At 37.3% G+C, this 14988-nt stretch overlaps 1 protein-coding gene across 5 annotated transcripts in view; it reads left to right on the top strand.

The window, feature by feature from the left end:
- Window positions 1-14988, top strand: part of COL14A1 (collagen type XIV alpha 1 chain) — a 113628-nt gene that overhangs the window by 92017 nt on the left and 6623 nt on the right. For all 5 annotated transcript variants that reach the window (XM_068182136.1, XM_068182131.1, XM_068182159.1 and 2 more), the window contains 7 exons: window positions 581-634; window positions 1103-1156; window positions 6828-6881; window positions 7772-7843; window positions 9795-9830; window positions 10262-10328; window positions 10841-11029. In XM_068182136.1, the coding sequence (XP_068038237.1) occupies window positions 581-634; window positions 1103-1156; window positions 6828-6881; window positions 7772-7843; window positions 9795-9830; window positions 10262-10328; window positions 10841-11029 (526 nt within the window). The remainder of the gene's footprint in view (window positions 1-580; window positions 635-1102; window positions 1157-6827; window positions 6882-7771; window positions 7844-9794; window positions 9831-10261; window positions 10329-10840; window positions 11030-14988) is intronic.

Genomic DNA, 14988 nt, shown 5'->3' with positions numbered 1-14988 from the left:
AATTTCATCCTTTCTCCAGCCTATATGATACTAATGAAAAATACAATGGCTTATCAAAGCTGTATATTCTTGATTATGTTGTCATGGAAAATAATAAGAATACTTTAATAATAAGAGCAGTTATTTCATAGAGAAATTCGTTTTTTATAGAAGTTAAGGTGTGTTTATTATCTAGAAAAGTACATTCTTCTCATGCATATATAACATAGAAACATGCCTAGTTTTCACAGAAAACCCTCTTTTCAGCATTATTGGAGATACTGCTGAGGCCTGAAGTGAAATTAATTCCTTTAAAGAGAAAAAGAAAATAACTACCTTTTTTTTTTTTTGTAACAAAATGGCAATAGGTTTTTCAGGTTACTTATGAAACCTTTAAAATTAGTTTTATTTTTTATGTTTATAACTTCTACATTTGCATTTTTGCAAATAAGAGTCTGTATATTTGCTTTTCAGAAACAAACGTAGTCTATTTTCTTACTGGTTGCTTTCTTTTTTTTTTTTTTAAGAAGTTGAAGGGAACTATTAGAAATAGAAAAGTAATCATATATTTGGTTCATTATGTGTGATTGTTTATTTGCAGGGGCCACCAGGTGAAAAGGGAGAGAAGGGAGATCTTGGTTTTCCTGGCCTGCAGGTATTACTTATTGTGTACCCTGTCACTTACTAAGTTTGAATGTTGAATTGACATCATTGTGAGTTTAGGGCACATTTGCCAAACTGCTGAGAAATGTGTTGTTGGGGTGAATTTGAACAGGGGTTTAGAAAGAGGAGGAATCCAGGGTAAGCTGGTGTGCAGTGACCAATTCACTTTGGCCTGAAGAGCTGGTTACTTTCTTGTTTAACACTGAAATTGTGTCTCTGTAGACTCAACACCTCTGCATTTTAATGATGTGTGTTTACCCATCTCTCATTTCACAGAAATGCCTTCTTTACTGAATCTCTTCTATGGCGCCATCCTTTATTGAGGATGGTATGACATCTTCTGGATAAATGGAACTTACTAGTTCCATTTATCCAGAAGATGTCATAAAGTTTCACTTGAAAATTTAGTTGGATTCTGTTAATTTGATCTCATCATTTTCTCTCCTTTTATAATGCTTAGGGTGTCCCAGGAGCATCAGGTTCACCGGGAAGAGATGGAGCTCAAGGTCAAAGGGTAAGCTAAAATGAGTATGTTTTACATGTGTTTCGTTCCTGTTCCGTAAGGGAAATGTTTCCCAACATGGTTGATTTATTATAATTTATGCCACCTCTGTCCTTTCTGGAGGTCATCTCTCTGTGCCAATAGGCACAGGAGGATGGACATCCTTCTGTCTGCTGATGAGGGTTGAGATGTGTAATGGGAGCCCTGCACGACACCTGTCCTTTATCCATTCGGTTGTAGATGTCACAAGTGTTCAACATTGCCAATTAATCTCTTGGCTTATATATTTAAAATTCAATGGTTGTTAAATGGTATATAATTAGTATGCAATCCAAGGCAATTATCAAAATTTGCTTTCTAGCTAATTAATGAAACAGAGACAACTACAAGGGAATTTAACATAGAATGTAGAATGATACCTGCAGAAACAGTTGATATGAAGAAAAGGTGAAAAATAATACCAAAATTTAGTCAACATTATTCTGCTCCTGGTAAAACAACTGCAGATATTTACAGTCTGTCTAGGAGCCAGTAAAAGAAAATTCATTTTCATTTGTGCAGTTAAGCCTATAAGTCCTCTTCTTTGTCTCCTTGGGGAGATTTCTGTTTCATTATTAGTCAGACTCTGGAAAGTTATTGTTAGCATAGTACTAGATTTCTGTCTACAGCAGAAGTTCATTATGAAATATAACTTTTCAGTTTCATTTGAGCAAGATTCACATACTCATGATCCTTTTTTTTGGAAATGTTAATGTAACTTGAACTTCAGGGAAATCTGGGAATTCTTTGATTTTGTGACCTTGTTATAAAAAACCCCAAACCCTATAGCAAAACATGTATTTGAACTCACTATTATGAATTTAAACATTGGCATATCTTTATGTCTAGAAGTAATTCCACTGAAGTTACTGTAAATTTGGGCAATAGATAAATGTTTTTTTTTTCTCTAAAATCAAGAAAAGAAAGGCATTTTATTAATATAAATATTTATACAATATTATCATCAGATGAATAATCTAATTGCAGGAATAGCCTTCTAATTTTCAATTAAATTGTATTGAAATATGTAAGTAAATGCATTTCCCCCCTAACTTTATAATACTGATGCATTATGGTTTTGCATGTTTTTATGTCTTCTTTTTACTGCATTGCAATATTTCCCTCTAAATTGCCCAACTTTCATGCCACCTGTTCATCTCCAGGTTAATAGAGACCTGGACCCTGATGAACATTTGGGTTTTTGCCATATTCTGTCTAGTCTTTGTCCTGGACAGGTTGAGATGGTGATAAACATTGTACAAGTGAGTGCTACATGCCTCCTCCCTCTACCTGCCTGATCATGAGGGACCTCAAGGTGCCTGCAGTTCAAGGAGAAAAGAACTCTGTATTGTTATGTTCTTCTGTAGCTGACTTCATATTTAGCAGAGGATGCCCTCAGCCATGCCTTGATGCTAGCCAGCAGTTCTGAAGTGGTCTAGCTCTCCCACATGTGGGAGTTACCAGGTTGTTGCAGAGATGGTATTCCAGAGAAAAGCTGAGGAAGACTAGAGCAGCAAAAGCTTTTGATATAGCCTGGAAAAGTCATGTGGTTTTCATTCTGTAGAATACCCCACTGTTGTCTATAAAAAGGTAGGGCAATTACATAAATTGCCTGTTTTTATAGATATGGTAATAATGCTTTGTTTGTGTGTTCTCTTTCTTCTCTGCTATTAATCACTGGAGCTGGATAAACAGCCCAGAGCTCATAAAATTAGTTCTGTTAGCCTGGTATTGTCTCTGTGCAACCCTTATGCAATGTTGTCCAGCTGTAATTATTTCTATGGCAACAAATAATTATGCTATACTGATTTTATGGTGTTGTAACTCATTTGATTCCTGTGAAGTTATGACAACATGAAATTGCTTTTAATGGGCAAAGATCCAAACCAATTATTTCACCGCAGTCTCTTTGAAGACCCAGCATTTAAAAATAGATAATTCTGAAGGGCATAACTGCAGCAGAGAATTGGAACTGGAAAACTCCTGAGAAGTAAATTGCCTTTTTGTATAATGTTTCTTTTGTTGGGTTTCCTCCAGTTAGCCAAGATGCCAAACTGTTTTGCAAGTATTATACTACAAGAACTGAGATTTTCTGTTTTTCTTACCTTAGTTATCCCTTCCTCTTTAGTATTTATTGATCTTTAAATATTTTAATTATAGTGGTATTAGTACTGTAGAGTACTTAGGCAGGTTGCTAAATCACACTGATTTTAATGGGTGGTAAGCATAGGGCTGATATTTTTTGGGAGATCTCTGAGAACTTTGAACTGGGTATAATGTGATATTAGACTCATGAAGTGCTGAAATGGAGATTTTCTTTCCTTCAGTCCCTGATAATTGGAATCACTTCACTTTTGCAGTTTGTTTTCCCTTCTTTTTGTTTTGATTTTTAGTGTTCATACTTTCTGATTTTCTTTTTGAAATCAGTTGAGGAAAGGGCTTGATTTTCCTTTCTTAATGTTGTAATTCAGCACTTAATCTGTAAAATTTCTTTTTTGTATTTCTGAACTTGGTTTTTAGTCCCTGACTTATTTGCTTTTTCTTGGGTTTTAGAAAGAAATAGAACATCTTCCCTGCCAGTTATGTGAATTCATAAAAAGGTCCTTTTCATAATGACATTCCCTCCCTATGAAGAAGGAATAAATAATAAAAATACTTTGTGAAGGTTGAATCAGAGTAAAAAAAAGTTTTTTTCTGATAATAAAGCAAATATTCTGAATATGCATGACAATATTTTATACCTGTCTGGTAACCTGTTTGAATTTACATCTCCACATGAGGAACAGTCCCTTCCTCTTTCATCAGCTTCCAGAGTGTCAGGAAAGATTTTATCAATGTAAAACAACTTATTTTTATTGCGTGGCTGGAGCTGTGGTTTTTTGGTGTCCTTTCTTGCTGCCCCATATTTGCAGCTAGCAGTACAGGGGGCTTTTAGTAAAGAGAACAGATCATGTTTCTCCACCAACAGTCCCAAGCATTTCATGTTGAAAGACAGATCTTGAATTGACAGTCATGTGTCCCAGGCTGCAGGGTTTTATAAAGGCTCTACATGAAAGGCTTTCAAGCCTGACTCAGTAGCTTCAGTTATGTTTTTTCTGGTATCTAGTCCTCCTTGAAAAGTCACCTCTCCACAAGTTCCCCCACACAAATTCCAGGCTACAGAAAGCTCAAGAATTTATAATGGGGTCAGCAGCAGAACTGAGTTCAGCAGACTTGATATTTTACCAGTGATACCGTTTGTATGTTGGCAAATAAAATCCCTTCAAAAAATTCTGTCAGAGCTACACTCCTTCTCTAGAAATGATATAAACCTTGATTCAAAGACCTACATCTTAGGTCACACATCAAAATCTGTCCTATTCTGCTCTTGGACATGCAGTTCCATGGGAGAGAATCAGTGGCTCTGTGCAGTCATTTCTATCCTGGATGTGACAGTGCTGTGCAATTCCTCCAGTGTGCTTATGTAATTCCTCCATTCCCCTTGGATTAGAGGGGGTGAATGGATTCTAATCCATTCCCCTTGGATTAGAGGTGGTTAAGCAAAGAGGAGAGTTCAGTAAATGGGAGATTAAATTGCATCTACAATACTTCAGTACTCAGAATACAACTTTGTGAATTCTCACTGTGCTCTATTTTCTTCTACATTACACACACCAAAAATAATGAGAGGACGAGCCAGAAGAAATAAATTCCCACTCTTCCTGCCAATTTCCTGGTACTTACTAATCTGCTCTCAGCTCAAAAGTTCAGAATGAGTGTCAGATCCATTCTGGCCATCGGTTGGTCTGAGTAACATCATCTTCAAATGCTGCTGGCAGCACTAAAGACCTTTAGTCTTTTACCAGCATGAAAGAATAGGTATTGCCATGCTCTTTCTTGAACCAGGCATTTTTTTTAAATTTGATTTATATATAGCAATTTTCACATCTAGCAAATACAGTAGGAGGTGATCTTTTGTGGGTGATACAGACACAATGCCAAGAGAAATAAACCCTAGGAGAATATACAGGAGGTGATTACTGAGCAGCCAGGAGTAAGAGCACTGCTCAGAAGAAAGAAATTGGGAAATATATTCCAAGAAAATGTATTGCTGATAATACTGTTAATGCTACTCTTTGACTGGAGTTGAGAAGAGAAAGACATACAGTTTTGTTTTTCTTTAGAAATTTGTGTGAATCCACACTAGATCCTAGAAGTCAGTGGAAAGCACTATATTTCCCTCCTTCTAGTTAAATTAAGCCCTTAAAAGGGTCAAATGAGTTTTCATCTTGCTTTGGAATTGAGTAAAAATAAATAGAGGTTTTACATCTTTGCTTTAAAAAGTGAAACATAAATATGAAGGTGTCAGCTTCATCTGGCTACACTGTGGAATATGAAGGTATTTCCTTATCAAGTCTAAGGTTGCCTAGATAACATAATGTGAGTTGACTATGTGGCTTATTTTAGCATTGAAACAGCCATCTGCTGGAGTTTTTTAAAAAACCTTTACAGGTATATGGCAGATAATATTATTCCCCAGCCATTTTTATGCCATATGATTGCAGATTTGAATAATAGCTTCCTAACTGTGCAAAGCATAAAACCAGTAGTATTTGTTATATTCATTACTAAAACCATGGCAGAAACAAAGATTTGGACAAAAGTACAAACCAAAAAAGTTGTAAATTTTTCTTCTGAAGCTCCATAAGATACTGAGGCCTGGAATGTTCTTTACTGTGTGTGTCACCATAAACATTTTCAAACATTTCAGCAATAAACCAAACACTTTCCAGCATAAACCACCTTTCAAACTGGACTTGAGCCAGAGGTAAAACCATGTATCTCCTGTTCAGGCTGTGTAGTAACTAAAAAATTTCCTAATCTCCAGGCTGGTCAGAAACCCAAGCTTTATAGCATGTGGATACAAAATGTGGTTCATACAAATTGGTTAATTTGTAAGAATACTTCATTAATAGTGTATTTTCTTCTACATCTGGTCAGTCTTTTTTTCTGTGATGTACTCTTTTCCAGTTTCCAAGTTATCTTTAGTTTTTGGCTCTCATTTCTGGAAGCTCTGAGGCATGTTCATAATGTAAAGCACATGAGCAGTCCCGCTGCTTCCTGAATCAGGACCTCAGTGAGAGCTGGAGCATGTGCACAGCACTGCTGGGCAGAGAGATCCACTCTCTGTTGCCATCTTTCAGCACCTCATCAGTGGGACTGTGAATACTTGCAACCAGTGAGAACAGATGCAGAAATGTGACCTTGTGCTAGGGAGGTTTGACAGCACACCCTCTCATTTATTTCCCTACAGAAGTGTTCTAAGTGAAATTCACTCAGAGGTGAAAATTGCCAGTATGAAGAATTTTGTATTGTTTTTTTTCTTCAAAAATATTGTGAGACTAGCTGGATTTTGGTTTTTTAAAAATCTTGGTGACACTATAGCTCCTTTTCAGAAAGAAACCTTCCCCAGGGAAAATAAGGAAATTTTTTGCTAAGAGATCACTACCAACAAGTATTAATTTAGGAAAAAAAGACAAATAACACAACAAAAAAGCAAAATGAAACCAAAGAACAAAATTAAAAAATTTCTTCTAGATGAAACAACAGATTAATGAAGTACATATAAAAAGCTGATAAAATTGCATTTATTTATCTTCTTTAGGGCTTTCCTGGCAAGGATGGACCCACAGGCCCACAAGGACCTCCTGGCCCAATGGTGAGTATTGCCCATGGAATTTCTTACTGCAAAAGTCAGCAGGATTTGGGGGGATTACAGGTCACACTGTTATCTATGCTACAGTGGATAAAGCAAGGCCAAAGAAAGTTAGAGTTCTCATGATGCACAGAGTTGGCAGAAAGCTGCTTGTCCAGTGTAATTTCTTTCCACTCCTACTTAGCTCAAGAAGAAAATGTCTCCCATGGGAAGGGGAGAGAGTTGTTCTGTCAATAGATTGATAGTTTGTTCTTAGTCAAGCAACTGCACTATAAAGAGGGAATTCCTGCTTTTAACATTTGAAACAAGACTTTCTTTTTGTCAAAAATTCCAATTAGGAATGTTAGCTGAAGGGAACCACCAAGTTTTACTTGGTTTAGAAGCTGGAGGTGAGTACAGGTGCTCTCAGAGAGTAATCAAGGAAGACAGCAGAGGTTACATCCAGCCTCTAATGCAGGATATATGTTGCCTTCAGAATCAGTTTCAGCCTTCTCAGTTAGAGCAGCTAGGCAACGTTAATGCCATCTAAATAAATTTAAAAAATTAGATGAAGCTGCTGGTTGTACTGAGTATAATAGTACAAAAACCAAGCCACCTTGGTTTTTTTTACAAAGAACATTCTGAGTTATCCCCTCTGAACACAGTATTGACATCCCAGGATTTTGTCCAGTGGTTCAGCAATTTCCGCCTGTTCCAGAAAGCAACCCAAGTTATTTTTCTCATGTGCTTTTCTCAGAGCTGTGCTTATGGTGCTCTTTTTCCTGCAAATTGTATTTCTTAGTTTTCTCTCTGGGAATCTCCAGTCCTTGACTGACAGAACTGTCTGTGCACTTCTCATCAGGACTCATGGATGTTGATTGTCATCACCACTATTTTCTTCTTTTTCCACATAGGGCATACCTGGTGCTCCAGGTGTTCCAGGTGTTACTGGAAGTCAGGGGCCACAAGGTGATGTTGGAGCTCCTGTAAGTAAAACTAACTAATATTTCTCTGTCTGCTGTTGTGCTTTGCTTGGTTTCTGAGTCTGACTTCACTGTTTGACAGAACTCCTCAATATTTATTGCCTATGATCTGTTTGCAGTTAGTGGCTAAGTTAAACATCATATTGACCTTTCTTTGTTCATTCTTTGCAATTAAATATATTTGTTGATCGTACATACAATGTTTGGAATATAGGGATTAGAGTCAAAACACAAGATTCAAACACAGAAGTTAAAAACACAACTATGTGAATTTGTAGTCTTTGTTTAATTACATTCTTTTTTTTTTCCCTTTGCCCTTCCAGTGACTCTCTGGAAATTCAAGTATTTATTAACCTGAATATTTCCAAAATATTATTCTGATTTCCAAACTGTGAAAATAATACATGAATAAAAATCTGGCTTTTGAGGTTACTCTGTGTTTAAATCAGAACAAATGACTCATGAATAGGGCTTTTTATATAATTTATATAATTTATATAATTTATATAATTTTTGGAAAATTATATCCTCTAGATCTAAAATTAGTATTAGGACCCTCCGTTGTTAAGTTTATCTCTCAGATGCTGTTTTTTAATTAATTATTTTAAAAACCCCAGAACAAAACATTTCGACTGAAAGAAAGGAATACAACTATGAAATGAATGTGTATTTTATGTAAAAGAGAATATTTATTGTGAACTTCTTTGTCTCTGTAAGAGTTCAGACAATATTATGTATTTATATTTTAACATTTGATGACTTGTTTAATTATAAAGACTGCTCAGCTTTTCCCCATCTATTTCAGTAAACATTCTATTTAATTTTTAAAGACATCAGAATTGGACAGTGTGCATTTCTGACTCTATTTGCAGAATAGAAAATTTTTTTCCAAAATCCAGTTTCATTTGGAGATTTAGCCAATGCAAGAATTTTCATTTGTAAATTGACTGATAATAGATAAGGAGAGATAATAATCTAATGCCTAGGTCTGCATAGTTTCTAAGTGTAATCATGAAATCTACAAAGGAGATTTGATGAGCTATGGAACTTTTACTATCAATATAACATGTTGACTATGCAGTTCCTGTCCAACCACATGTTCCAGATACTGAACAAAATTTTCTAGAATGTAGATATTCCTGTGAGTCATGCAAGAGCTCTGTTGTGCATGGTTAGACTCCAGTAGTGCAGAAAAAAAACAGGTGGCTGAAAAATTACTGAGCTTTCTATTCCAAAATATAGTTATAGAGTAGAGGCCTTAAAAATAGTTTTTTAGTCTTTGTAGGAGTTTCCTGTCTCCAAGGATATAATAAGCTGTGCTAACCATGTATCTGTCAGCAACCACAAGGATCATCAAGTCCAGCTTTCAAGTGAATGGCCCATACAGGCATCAAACCCATGGCCTTGGTTTTATTAGCACCAGGCTCTGACCAACAGACCTTTCCTTGTCTGTTGGTCAGAAATTTGTAGCCTACCCCAAAAACTGACATTGGTGAAGTTGCAACTGCCCTGGACAACCTGTTTCAATCCATAATCCTCCTCACTATCATTACAGTATTACATTATTCTTAATGTCAAATGCAATTTTCTGTGCAGTTTAATCCCATTGCTTACTCTGTTCATTGTGGATGCAGAGTCTCAGTACAGCAAATTTCAGGCTACTATTTTGCAAAAATTAGACTTGTTTCAGCCATGTGAAATGCATAATTTCAATTCAGTTTGTGGCAAACACTTGTGAAAGTAATTGTTCCCATGTACTTGCCAAAGGTGAACATTTTGTTGAGTACTGAAATGATAGAAGTGTATTTGTCACTGTCACTTAACCTCCTGAAAGCTTGCTTATCGTTTATTTCTTCTCCCTTTGCTATGAATCTGCAAGGCAGACAAAGTTCCAGTGTTAAAAATTTTAAACAGAACAAAATGAGAATTAATTTTGTATCGAATCTTTTCATAGGGTCCTCCTGGAGCTAAGGGGGAAAGGGGTGAAAGGGTAAGTCTTTGTTCATGTTAGCTGTGGGGTTTTTTCCTGCCTGGCCTTCTGTCTCATAAAGAGCTTTTCCCAAAAATTTATGTTTCTCTGTGTTTACAGGCACAGTAGTTTTCTCTTTGCAATGAAGCAAACTTTCCTTCTTTTCCAGACATGGTCTTTTATATAGCTACATTAATGTTTTGAAGGTGGGAAGAATGTGGCAGTAAGCATGCCTCCAAATCTCTCATTAGGGTTATCTTCTCCGGCCTCTGATTGCTGGCCAAAAAGAGAAATGGGAACCAATGAAATCACAAAATTTCTTTGGCTTTCCTTTCTCATCTGTGAGGATATAACATCTCAGCAATAATAAATATCCTTCTTTGCTCAAAGTGCTGTCAGCACAGAACTGACTCAAGAAACGGTTTCATGACTCTGCTGCTGTTGTTATCCAGGGCGATCTCCAGTCCCAGGCAATGGTCCGGGCTGTTGCTCGTCAAGTGTGTGAGCAGCTCATCCAAGGCAAGTACACAAATAGTCCATATGCTTCTCCCTCTAGAATGGATTTTTCTGCCACAGTTACTTACAAATATGACACTTTTCAAAATATACAAGGGGATATGTTTGTTTTCAACTAGACAGTTGAGATTTATGTTTCAACTAGATTTATGTTCAACCAGATTTATGTCCAACTAATGCTGATTAGCATCAGCCTTCTGAAAAAAAGCTGGAATTGTCTCCAAGCTATTACAGTATACAGAAGCTTCTGCTGCACCAATTTAAAATTTTTATAGACATAAAATACAAAAGCCCCCCAAACCCTTACCGAAGTAAGAAAATAAAATCCTGCACAATAGTTCTTCCATTTTCTGTGCCCTCCCTAACCTACTATTTGTCCCCCAACTTGTACACAACTTTGTAACACCAAAGCATGACAGACCACAGCCTTGAGAACCTGCTAGTATTCTGCTGAAACTTTGCTGGACCAGATTTTCCACTGCTACTTGAAAATTACGACTTTTTATTCCTGACAGGTCATATGGCAAGATATAACTCGATTTTGAATCAGATTCCAAGCCAGTCTGTCTCAACACGAACCATCGCAGGACCTCCTGGTGAGCCAGGTCGGCCCGGGGCTCCAGGGCCACAGGGTGAGCAAGGATCACCAGGCATGCAAGGGTTTCCAGGAAGCCCTGGTCAGCCAGGAAGACCAGGAGAAAGAGGTAGGCTTCATTATTCACAAATACAAAATTATACCTCCCTTTCCTGATACATTCTAACAGCTTTTGTCTCCTGTCTAAACGTGAAAGCAACATTTTCTCACTAATTAATTGGTGACCTTAACACAGACCATAATGAAGGCTCTGGAGACTCTGTCATGAAAGTCATGCAGGCTTTGCCAAGTATGTTTTGGCAGAGGTTTAATGTTTAAACTGCTGAAGATTGGTGGAATCTAATTGTGCACATCCCATCACATCATGTTTCTTCTTAGTAAGACTCCAAAGTGAGCAGAATCTCTAAATATATAAGCAAAAGAGCAACTGAAGAAAGTCAGATGCAAAACTGATGTGTATGTTGGGGAAATGCTGAGCTTTTCTGATAATTTCAAATGTGTCAGTCTAGGAATTTCTGAGTTACGACCACCTGAAAGGAGAAAGACTGATAAAAAGACAGAAAAATTCCTAGTTTGAGGGGTTGAGAGAATCAAGAAGAGGAAATGGTGAGGTCAGAGAGAAGTAATACACTTAACATTTGCAAGAATTCTCTTCTGCATTCTCATATGCAGGCTAGATCCAATTCTCCTTTCCGCCACGAGCATTGTCTAATAATGAAACAAACTCCATGTTTGATTTACTCTCTTTTGGTGCAGCCCTGGCTATCTTTTGTGTCCCAGAGTAGCACAAACCTCAGGACATAATACTGAGTAGATCTATAATTGTGAAAGTGCTCTGAAGAACATCACATGAGGAGGTGACCCAAAACCCAAGAGACAAATGTGATTCAGAAGCAATGAATTGGTGTTGCTGTTACAAAATCTGCTAACTGGGATTTTAAAAATTAACTGCTGTGAAGACTATTCAGGAACTTAATAGTTCCAGTTCACAGAAGCCATTATGACCATAGTTATAACATTGTTTTTAATAGAAGTCTTTGAGTGAACCTGTATGTCTTGCCCTCAAGACTGTAAATCTCATTACCATTTTGAAAAAAGAGGCAAGGTTTCAGGTACTGAGCCTTCAGTCCTGCTATTGCTTGATCCAGCTGAGCAAAACCAGGCACTGTCCAGAAAGGAGGAGGAATGAGGGAGTGTAAGGCAAGTAGAAAAGAAGATTGGAAGAGCCAGCAACTGAGGAACTGACTTTAAAAAGCGTGATCTGGAGACAGTGAAAGTAGATTTCGGGATATTTGATTCCACACTAGCATATTTTAAATCTTTCCCTTCTTTTTGGGAAAAGATTTTTCAAGCTAGAACTTTGGGAAAGGGACAACAAAAATGTCAGGCTAAAAAAAAGGGACATTTAGCCTGGACTTTTTGTATTTGCTGTGCTGATGTCCAGACACGCACGTTGTGGGATCACAGATTGATTAGATACAGTCATTTAAATGAAACATGATGTGGGTTGGCCCACTGCAGACAATATGAATGTCTGGGAAGCATTGGCAATAGAGTACAGAAAGGGTAAAAAGACATGAAAAAGAATATTGCCCCTTCCCTCTCTATTACCCTTTCCTCTCTATATGGATAACTGATGTTAGAAGGGACTGATTTTGGCAGGTAGTGCTTGTGGGGAGTTTTATACTTGGTAGAGAGAAAGCTCTAATCAAGCATCCTTCAGAACTGCAGTCAGATTTTCATAAAATGTGATACCAAATGTTGGGAGGGTTCTACAATATTTTCAGCTTAAAATGAGGTTGTTTCAAGAATCCATGCATAAACTTTAAGACAAAATAATTGTCTAGTTTATTTGGAGTTAAAATGGATTTTAACTGTAACTGTGTAACTGGAGCCTTGAACAGAATCTGGAAGAAACAGGAAAGAGCTCCTTCAGAAACGAGACAAAAGTATATAATAATTTATTGCTTCTTGAGGATTTAATTTCTTCAGAAACTACTGAACTTTCAGACTGATGTGTGTTTGATGCAGTAGCACTTTACTGAGCAGGAAGATACCTTTTGCTACAGACTCTTGGGATATTTCTGAATCAGTTTCTAAGGAATTGCTTTAAGCCAACCCCAAAATGCAAAAATTAAAATTAAAAATTATTTAACCAGCTTGTGGAGAATGATTGGAAGTTTTTCATGGATTCCCAATTCTTGCTTGATTCGACACGTCATACACGGAAGCAGCAGACTAAAATTGCTCAGCTTCTGGATGGAAGGAAGGGTTTTTAAGTTTCCAGTGACTACAGAGTGGAGGGTAAATGGAGTCAGACTCCATCCCTTGCTATGTTCTGAAGCATGTTTTCATTTAACTTGTTCGGCAGACACAATGTATGGTCCTGTCCTGAAGATCTTCAGCCAGCCACCTGGAAGTCTTTATGTAAAATGTGTTTTCATTAATGTCATCAGCATTTTGGTTGCATATGAAGCCAATTTAATGTTGAAGCCCAGTGCCAGATTAGCAACTCTGAAAGTCAGGCTCTGCATTTAAGTTCAGAAAATGCCCTGCAGCTGAGTGTGCTGAGAAGTAACAGTCATTAGAAGGAAAAAACACCTGTTTGCTTATCTAGTAATGTCACTTTTCCCCCCTCAAACTGTTGGAATTGCTACACGAGGCTGTTACTGGCTCTGAGCTGAGTGGCAAGGTTCTGGTAGAGTGGGAAGATAAAAAGGTGGGGGGAGGCCAGATGTTTCTTTCAGCTCACCTCTCTTGCCTACCACCTATTCAATCCCAACCTGTAAGAAGGGGGCACTTCAGAAAGCAGTATGTGGAACTGGTTAGAAATGGTGCACCAAAGAGAGCTTTACTGGAAATGTCAGCAGTGAGAGACATCAGTGAAATTCCCTGCTGACTTGCCTGGCCAACAGCTTCTTTTCCCTTGTTTATGTTGTCACTCCGCCAAACATTAATCAGAGGCTTTGGAAAGAGACATGGATTGAGTGTATGGAGTTCTGTTAGAAACCTCCACTTGAACTTCTAGGTCCATGATGTCCCATTCCTGGATAGGATTCCTCTTAGTAGTAGCACATTGAGCTGGTCCTTCCAAGAAAGACCACCTCAGTGAGAAGGGACAAGTCATTCTTTTGACAGATTCAGTTCTCAGTGTCTGTTGCCAGCTGAGAGGCCACATTGTATTACCAGCCCCCTACAGCACATAATCCCAGATAAATTACTAGAATTTTGCTCTTTGCTTATCTGCATAAGTAGAGGAGTTTGGAAAAAAACCAAACACTGATTATTCACAGCCCTCATCTCTATTTTAATTTTAGCTAGCTCACAGCATTGGTTTTTATTTTCCTTTCAGCTAGTTTGAACATACTTTTTTTGGTTTTGTTTATGATCTGGGGCTTTACTAGTGTCTGGCTTCTGAGTGCCCAGGAAGTAGTTGCACCTCTGCAAAATGGTATAGAAAACAAAAGAATCAACACTTTGTTTTCTTCTTTTTGGTTTCTAGTTATTTTTATAATACGTGGGGAGTTTTCTCAACTTTGTGGAAAAATGGAAAAGCCACAGTAAAAATTATTCTGAGGCACTGCTAACTTTCAGATGCTGTGAAAGAGCAGTTCTTCTACTACTGAATGGACTTCAGCTCTTATGTGGTCTGAAGTGGTGAATAAAACTTACAGCTACTCAGCCCATCCCACTATGATTAAAGTACAATAAATACCTAAGCTGTCACTGGGAAAGTTACTGTTCTCAAGCACAGCTTCATCCTTATTTACTTCCTGGCTTCATATGAAAGAACCAGTTAAACATGTGTTATCAAAAGACACGTTTACAGCTGTGATGGCAAAATTTCAGTGGAATTAAATTGAACTTTTGCCAGTTTCGTCAATTAAATATTTTTATTTCCAGTTTTAGCTTCATCTGGATTAAAAAAGAAAAAAATCACAACTGTGTGTTATTTTACACTATGCTCACAGCTGAACATCTTGAAAAGAGGACATTTTTGGTAGCAGTTTAATTTAAGTGCAATACATAGTCCTCCTCACAGGACAGTATTCTTGTAAAGACAAAATA

Source organism: Anomalospiza imberbis, chromosome 1 (assembly GCF_031753505.1).
Source record: "Anomalospiza imberbis isolate Cuckoo-Finch-1a 21T00152 chromosome 1, ASM3175350v1, whole genome shotgun sequence".
Taxonomy (NCBI): domain Eukaryota; kingdom Metazoa; phylum Chordata; class Aves; order Passeriformes; family Viduidae; genus Anomalospiza; species Anomalospiza imberbis.
The sequence above is the reverse complement of the archived record's forward strand: the minus strand, read 5'-3'. Positions and strand labels throughout refer to the sequence as shown.